The sequence below is a fragment of the Plectropomus leopardus genome, chromosome 6 (genome assembly GCF_008729295.1).
Source record: "Plectropomus leopardus isolate mb chromosome 6, YSFRI_Pleo_2.0, whole genome shotgun sequence".
NCBI lineage: Eukaryota > Metazoa > Chordata > Actinopteri > Perciformes > Serranidae > Plectropomus > Plectropomus leopardus.
In genome coordinates, this window is record NC_056468.1 from 11,234,612 (window position 1) to 11,243,813 (window position 9,202).

General features: G+C 37.8%; 1 protein-coding gene across 4 annotated transcripts in view; it reads right to left on the reverse strand.

The window, feature by feature from the left end:
* Positions 1–8,510, reverse strand: part of mvb12bb (multivesicular body subunit 12Bb) — a 37,976-nt gene extending 29,466 nt beyond the window's left edge. For all 4 annotated transcript variants that reach the window (XR_006105928.1, XR_006105929.1, XR_006105927.1 and 1 more), the window contains exons 1-2: positions 8,470–8,510; positions 5,496–5,595 (exon numbers count right to left, since the gene is read on the reverse strand). Coding sequence is in view for 1 of the 4 variants with exons in the window: in XM_042488737.1 (XP_042344671.1) it covers positions 5,496–5,588 (93 nt within the window). In the remaining 3 variants the exon portion in view is untranslated. The remainder of the gene's footprint in view (positions 1–5,495; positions 5,596–8,469) is intronic.
* Positions 8,511–9,202: the final 692 nt, after the last annotated feature.

A 9,202-nucleotide genomic window follows, 5' to 3' on the forward strand; every position in this document is an offset into this window, starting at 1 on the left:
AAGGATCTGCTCTAATAAGGAAACCAAACTTGAATGTGCTTCTGTGGGAAAGCAGGGATTATATTTGCGGTAAATGTGGAAAGATTTTTTTAAAACCCACTGTAGTACCCTTTTAGCAAGACACAGGTAAACTGAGAACACCTTAAATAGTTGTACTGCTCTCCTCCCTGTGTGGATTTATTCTATGATTTAATGAGACAATTCTTCCAAGAATAAATTACTGATGATTTAAAGCAATTTCACGCGTGTGCCTAAATAAGTCAAAATCCACACAGCTAAGCAGCGCGTCCTTGCACAATAGGCTCATTCATATCTGTAAATGATCAGGGGAGTCAGTAAAAAAAAATGGATTGCATCATATTGACAGCGTGTAGGCACCACAAGTCAAGCTCAAGGTCCAACAGCACATTGCTATGTAAATGTAGGTATGCAGGGCAGAATGATAAAGCAAAACATAACCTGCAGACCGCATCACAGAGACTCCTCCATCGTTCCAGCAAATATGCTCGGCTGAAGCGTCATGTTCCATTGGCTATCGTGTGAGAATCACCTAAATAACTGCCAGAGTTATTTTCTAAAGGGATCCTTTACAAAGAAGAGTCAATCTAATGAGGTTCATTCAAATGAAGAAGTCATAGATCTCTGCACCCACCCACACACATTACCCCCTTGACAATAATGATGAATGACCTCGGTGACTGGGTGGGGGGAAACATGGCATGGGGAGATTCATGAAAAACCACCAGTGACTAGCTAGGATGAGAGCGGAGACTAGAGTGGGGGAACAGAGATAGATAGCGGGATGAGAGAGAGAGAAAGAACGGGAGATGAGCGGAGAGAGGGATTGCGGGGCGTCTCCAACAGCAGTTCCATGAAAGGTCCCAGAAGGAGCCTATACATCACCAGCCTCCCCTCTTCCCTTACAAGACAACCCGTCTTGGCCACTTTTTCCAGGTCAGTAGCCAGCGCATCCTGTCAGCGTAAACAAAGGGCTCGCTTTGTGAAACCCAAAGTCAAGTTGAGGAGTAACGAGGGCACGGTCCTCCTAGGAGGCACCTCAGGCATCATCCTGCCACAGCCGCCGGCAGCAAGGATGCGACGCAGCTTGAATGTGAAACGCCAACTGCTGAGCCACGGCAAGAACAGGCATGTGTAAAGTTGCGATGGCTCCTCACTAATACTTTCAAGTCAGGCACTGCATGGCTCCATCAGTACGCAGACTTCAATGAGAAGAATGCCACATGTCTGATAAGAAACGTCATGCCTCTTGATATTGAAATGTGGTTGTAACATTTGATTTAAAATGCAATGACAGATTCGACTGCCACTTCCTAAAATCTAAAGCTTACAGTGATCTAAAAGCCCACCAATGAAACAAGTCTTTAGGGGGTGCTGGATGCTCCTATGAAGGATCTCTGGAGACAGACACCACCAGCAAGTTTCTATGAAGCACTGAGAGGCACAGCTGTGAATAAAAAGATATAAAGGCATTCAATCAAAAACCTCAGGGGAGTGAAATCAGGTGCAGAAGATATAAGAGAGGTACAGCGAAACAAGCCAGTCCCTTCAAAGAAGAACAGAAGCACTGAAGAGAGAAAATGTTTTGGATCCTTTTTCTCAACAGAAGATGGATAAGCTGACTGCTGACAATATATATATATATATATATATATTATTATTATTAAAAAATAAAAGCAGCAGTTACTCTGAAAAAGTTATTTGACTTTCAGTAATAGTTTGACATTTTTTTGAAATGTGCTTATTGGCTTACTTTGTGAGATTTACATGGTAAGACTGACTTAACTCTTAGGTCTGAGACAGACTAAATATGGGGCTAACATTAGAGCCAATGAATGCTAAGCTTAGCTAAAGACTGGAAGCAAGGGAAATGTCTCTCTCTAAAGCTCACTTATTCACATTGTTCTAGTTAGTTAAACCTCCTGAAACCTGTGCCAACTCAAAGCAATGAGCAAGTTAACAAATGACCAAAAAATAGCGAGATGTTAAAAAAAAGAAAAAGTAAAAAAAAACAAAAAACAAGAGCATGCTACATATATATTCTTTGTTGTTTTTTCTGTAACATAATTTTAAATATATAATTAAAACATTTGTAAATATTGTTTTTTGTACTTTTTATCATTAGTTTTTTTTATAGTACATAAGAGTATGTAACAGTATATTGTTTTCTGTACTTATCTTTTTATATAGTATATAAGGGTGCACTGAGTTACAGTATGATGCATTCAATCTCTATGCAGGAAAAATTTATTTTCAGCGATGGTAAATTATAACATTCAAATGTTATAATGTTCAAATGTAATCTTGTAAAATGTAGTTTTTGGCGAGAAACGTGAATTAATAAAGTTGTCTGAAGGAGAAATTGTGATGTTTTCACAGCAATATCAAATAGATATTAGAGAGGGATTTTTTACATATTATATATAGTAAACAGACTTTTTCACATTGATATTGGCTTTGATTTTCCCAATTGGTGAATCCCTAGTTTAATCCCCACAAAAAAGGAAATGTAAAAGCAATAATTTGTGGTTTTAGAGGGACTCGCGCACAATTACTGTTTCTTGGTGATAAACTGTTTGTCCAGCACTTCTGTGCAGTGTCTCTGCAGATTGTCTGGCAAACACATGGTAGCAGCAATGTCTTTTTTAAATTTCATTTGCGTACAAACTGATCAAAAAGCATGTTAGTTAATGAGTTTTAAAGATGCTAGTAGGATTATTTTTGAGTTTAAAAAAGAGCTAGGCTACCTGTTTCCCAATGCTTCCACTCTTCATGCTAAGCTAAGCGCCCAAACTTAGCGCACAGGCATGAGAGTGGTATCCATCTGCTCTTCTAACGCCTGGCAACACAGCAATAAGTTTAAAAAGTCAAACGATACCTTTAAAGTACAAAAGCGCATCTAAAAACGAAAAAGCTGCTAGTGGATTGTACACCTGGGCATGTTAAATAATCATAACCCAGTAACAGGCTCCAAATAAAGTTACATTTCAGTAATGAGTTTATGAGTGGAACATGTCAAATGCTCAGGTGAATCTGAAATGCACACACATCCCCTCTGCAACTCTTGCACAGAGCGCGAGTGTGCGTGAGTCTACTCGCGGCGTTTGATGTTGGGTGGCTGCTGGTGCTTCAGCAAAGCTCCTGATCCCAGTGGAACAGTGTTTGATCTGGGCCTGTGCTCTCTTGTGTTGGAACAACCTGCTCAAGTTCAGAGATGTGAGCGCCTCGTATCAGAGAGCAAAAGAGTTAATCAGCCCTTTGATCTGCTGTATAAAAAGTATGGTAAGTATGGTAAGCAGTAAGGAGGATTTCTACAAGAAGTCTAGTATGAAAGGAGGGAAGAAAAAAAAAAATCAATACGGCGTAATATCCTGAGAGCCTTCTCAGCGCTGCATTAGCACACTGATGCCGAGTGTTGATATGTTTGTTTGTATTTCAAGTCCTCAGATGAAAGACCACATAGTGATGTTCAAAAGATGTTCTTGAAGATGGGACAAACGCATCTGAAATGGTGCTTCAGAGTGCTGAGGCCTTGGACTTTTATCTCGGAGGCTAACTTGTACTTGACTTTTTATTCATAGATGTGATTTGGATATTTTATAACCTTGAAAGATATGTTTTTTGATTTGATTTTATTAAGGAATACTGACACAGACTGAAATATCACTAAACCTGAAAGTATCAAATACAGGCTTTAACCTGTTTTTTTTTTGTTTGTTTTGTTTTTAACACAAACAGGAAGCAAAGTCACATTCACATCATACAAGAACCACTTCCGGCTTTGCTAATGAATCTGTGTGGTGTACCTTTAACTTAATGCTAATGTAGCCATGCAAACATGTTCACAATGGCGATGTTAAATTTTTGTTGTTGAGCTAGTATGATTTTCACTATGCTCATTACGTAGTTTCACAGCGTAACCATGCTAGCATTTGCTACAATAACACAAGGTACGGACCAGGTTGATGGCAATGTGAATCAATCAATTTTGAAGTTATTCATCTGTAAGAATTCATCCTCTGAGCACGGTGTATATTTGTACCAAATTTCATGGCAAACCATCCAATATTTTTTTGAGATGTTTTTTTGTGGTGCAGTTTTTCCTTATCCAAATCGGGGTCTGGGGGCAGCGGGTATCTGTACACATTGTGGCAAGGTTTTTATTTGTGAGGGCCATATAAATAAAATGGACTTTACTTGACCTATAAAAACAAAATGTAAACCTCACGTTGGCACTAGAGGAGTCAGGGGATCCATTTTTTGAGATATATACATTTTAGTCAGGACACAAGACCACCATGCCGAGGCACGTAGCAACACAAGGTCACACAAAGAAGACGTGTCAGTCTTTGTATTTATGTTCATCAATATGCCTACAATTCATTATCTCAAGTACAAACTATTTCCAAATTTCAAACCACTGGTGTACTGCCTGGGGGGTGCACACTTTTGTTTTTTTTTTTTTAATTTACTGAGCATCTATAGCGGAGATAAACCGGTGTCATTAATAGTCAGTGACTTGCTTTCAGCCCTACAGAACACGCACAGCATTTGCACATCAGCTGAAAAGTACTGGTGCACTGGAGCAGCGGAGGAGGAAGTCTGATGGGGTTTCTCTATGTTTGTCACTACCGTGTGGTGTGCGCGCAGTTTCCCTGCCAGTGGCTCCGTTCTGATGCCAACCCACCATCGTCTGCCAGAGATTAGAACAAGCTTGGTGTGTAGGGTGGAGCAGGAAGAGATAAAAACTGGGGGAAGAGGGAGGGTTTGGGGGCACAGGGTGAGAGCAAGAAGAAGTCTGAATAGGAAGCGAGAGAGAGGAAGAGAGATCTGCCCTTGAGCTTGTTTTTTGATTAGTTTAACTCACAAACTCTTCTCTGTTTTAACCCTCTCCGACTCATTCACAACCAAGAAAGGTTCACATAAAGCAGTCGATGCCTGTGCCGCTCCCTGACACACTCCTGTTCCTGTTGTTTTGGTATTTGGATATCAGGGAAACATGGGAGCAACTTAAATGACTCTGGTGGGCATCAAGCAAACATCATTAAATCTTTGCCTCTGGTGTGTCTGTAATGCTGGTGGCAACCAGCAACAATGTCAGGAAGGGAATCTTCCTAATCATCAAAGTAAACTTTATGAATAAGTCATCGAACAGCTCAAACAAAAAAAAAAAAAAAAAACACCTTGGAAAGCTGCCAACATCCTGGCTGTAAGTTATGCTATACAATCAGCAATTACAGGCAGAGAGCAAAACAGAAAACTTCAAAATAAAAGGATTAGATTTGGGGTTAGAGTTTTAAATCAAAGGCAACGGCCTCCTAATAATTCTGGCAAAGTATTTAGAATTTATATAGTAAATATTTCTCCTAGTTTTTAATTTCACTTAAGGTTTTTAAAGTTAAGGAGATACAAGAAACCTTTTCAGGTTAAATCCAAGATTTTTAAATCAAGCTATATGATTCAATATGAATACTCACAACATAATAGCCATCGGGGGCCTTGCTGAGTGAAGTGATTACTCCAACTGCAGAGATGGGGTCTGTGGGCAGCTGGTTGTTTGCTTCAGACATGTCAAAGCTGCCGTTAGAAAAACAAACAAAAAAGTCATCTTACTTTTGGCATTTCACCGGAATAAACACACTCCAACAATCCCTATTTTTTTCCTCCTCAAAATTAACTTTAGAGACATTGTGTAATTCAGTGCAAATAAAAATTGAAAGAAGTTGGGTTAAAAAATAGGGATGCCCAATACTGGATTTTATACCAGTATCCAATATGCCGATAAATAACAACAACAATAAATAACAGGGTTGATGTTTTGTACACATTCAATTTGTCAATTAAAAAAAAAAAGTTTTGTCATATCAGGAGAAATCAGCATGTTGGCCGATATTTCATTTAAAAGTGAATGTGCATCCCTATTAAGTAAAACAAACAAAAAAAAAAAACAACTGTATTTTGCTATATATAGTCTAGTTTAAAAGAAAAAACAGTATTCTTCATGTAAAAACTCTGAATAAACAAACAAAATGCAGATAGGGACACAGAATTAGGATTTCACCCTTCAGAGTCATTAAATGGAGACTGGACAAGGTTTTTCTTGGCTAAAATGACCACATTATTGACTTCTTGATGAGGCTTATTAGGATCCAGAAGAAAAAGGGGTCCTCTAATCCAGGATCAAATGACAAGTGAGACCAACGACAAAAACAGCATTTGGAGACCACCCAATGACTTCACCAAATCACAAATTAGGGGGGGGTGATCACATATTTTCAAGGAAGTCCCAATCAATTGCTATCTATTTCTGTCCAAGGGAATTTTTCCCTAATGGGTATGCAAGCCTTTTACAGGGTAAGTGGCTTTGCAATTGTTCCCTTACGCAATTTTATTAGATTAGGTTTAAAGCATTCTTGTACTAACTGACAAAGTTGCTGCATTCAATCTTGATGTTTACGAAATCTATTGCAATTAAGCTGATCAAATTAGGGGATTTACTCCCGAAACAGCTGTCTCTTTAACAAATGCTAGATAGCCGTACTTATTCAAATGAAACAGGATAGCAAATTAGCTAATAGAATGAAGGATCTCTTTGTAACATTAATTTGTTCAAAATGAGCTTTGTTTTCCAGCACAACATCAAGGCTTAGAGACTCATCCAGGCAGACCAAAGAGAAATCCATCCAAATGTATTTCCAGCTCCCAGGTAAAAAAACATCACTTTACATGGTATACAAACTTGATTGGTGTGTCTGTTATGTTCAATGCTGGCTTTAAAGCAAACATGATGCTTTATCTCCATAACAATAAGGTAGTACAGGGATTTCAGCCTTTTGCATAGAAATTAATACATTTTTATCTGGCCTTTGCTATGATAGTAGCTGTGACATGTGTTTAGTCTTGCTAATTAATTATATGTTGATTAACTATAACAACATGTGTACCTGTCCAGACAAAGCATAAATGCTGAGTTGGTCCAATTTCTTATTGAGAGCTACAGGTATCACCTCAGTGTTGAAAAGAGGGTATATATGCAAGCTGGTGAACGTGACAGATTTAAAACGTCATCTTTGAGTATTGGATCTACACAGTCCCAACATTTATAATGTTAGTTAGCTTGCTAATATTTACTATGGCTATATGATGTAGGCTATATGTGGATATGAATATTATCGCAAGTTTGCAGTGATTATGATGATCACATTCATTTTTTAATTCTTGTTCAGACACAAAAAATGATACAGGACAAGTAAACTCTACTTAGATAATTAACTGTATAAGAACATGCACAATAGACTTATTCAGGGCAGACATTTTGACAGGTCATTGCGGGAAATGTCCCTGATATTGTGTCCAAGGAAATATCATGGACATAATCACAATCGAACACTCTGCATCAACCATGCAATCTAGCACTCTTACACCAACTACTTTAGATCTGACACTGTACAAACATATTCATACACAACATTTCATTGTATGTATTGTAGGTTACATATATATTTTGGTTGCACCTATTTTGCACCTCACTGTCTAATTTTATATTTTCTATCTTAATGGCTAATTTCTATGGGCCGATTTTATATTTTTAACCTTACTGTGAGCTAGTTCTTATATTTTGCACCTTACTGTTATCTAGCTTGCTGCATACTGTGTCTTACAGTTGCTAAAGGCTACATTATTTTTCTACTTTGCTGTTTTACTTTTGTTTATTGCATGCTTTGTATCTGCACTCCTCTACCTCATCTCCTCTGTACTGCAACGGCTGCACAGCAGTTTCCTTCGGGATAAATAACATACTATCTTGTCTGAAAAAAAAATTAATAACGCTAGTAGTGGCTGTATTCCACTTAGTGGAGGTCCTGGTATTGTGCATTCTGGCCTACTGGACTAGCTTACTAGGAAACGTAATGGAACTGAGCCATCATTAATGTTACTAATCTCACCTGTGCTCTTCCTGCCATCACAAGTCAAAATATCTGCTGTGAAAAAAGGCCACAGAAATGTTTACTAATATGCATAATAATATGCACTTTTACAGCTGATTCAGTGCTAAACATGAACGGTCTGCATGTATGCGCCTAACTTTGAACAGCTAGTTAAGCTAACGTTATTTTCTAATACTGCTACTTAACGTTATTACTCAGGCTTCTGAGGACGCTAGCTTCAAGTCATACTCTTCATACTTTAAAACCTCGTCTTCCATTATTTGTGTCTTCAAATGTTGGAAAAGCTCTCTGAAAGTGCATAAAACCGCTTGCAGGTGTAAAATAGTGACATGACGTTACTGTAAGGCTCCACATGGGGACTCGCGGCAGCTACAAAGGTGTATTTTACTTATAAAAACGTATATTTCGAGCACATAAATGAATAGTTAAACACTAGAAACTATATTAGCCGTTAGAAAGTTAAACTGACATCCCAAATAGTTGTCGTTTGGCTGTTGTTTACCTGGTTGAAACGACCCGCGGTCTCCTGCTCCTGCGTGCTCCTGTGACCTTTTCAACTTTGGACCCTGCGCGAACCTACCGGAAGTAAATACTGGTGCAACTAATGATTAACCAAAAGCCGATAATAATTCTAGGGAGAGGCTCATTCTTTCATTTTTTCCTGAATAAAATAAATACAAATAAATTGGGTTTTTTTAAATAAACGAATTGATAACATTTATAGCCTTTTAAAAAATTGTATTTATTTTTATAAATAACTTCTGTTTACTGATTTCTGCCCTCAGTTCAGTTATAGTGGTCTGTAATGTTGTAAATTACACAGTCCCTTTTGGAAAGTCAGCTTAAATTGTCTTAACCTCTGAATTAAACTTAATGATCTTGTTTAGATCTTTATTTCAAGCAAGCAAATAAAATGTTGGAATGAAAACAGGCTAAAATATAAGTATGAAAAACAACACAAGAATCCCCATCAGACATATTCAATAAACATAAGTATTTTACGTCCAAACTTATATATATATATATATATATATATATATACATATACACATATATATGACTTTGTTATGCTTATAGCTTGCCTTGCTGATAAAAATCATGGCATGCTGCTCAATGAGGGCAGCACAAAAGCAACTGGATTCTCAATATCTAATTCAAGAAATGAGAACATTTTATAAAAGCGCAATCAGGAAGCCATATGAATGCTAAATGTGCCAATTTGCATTGTCAGTGTG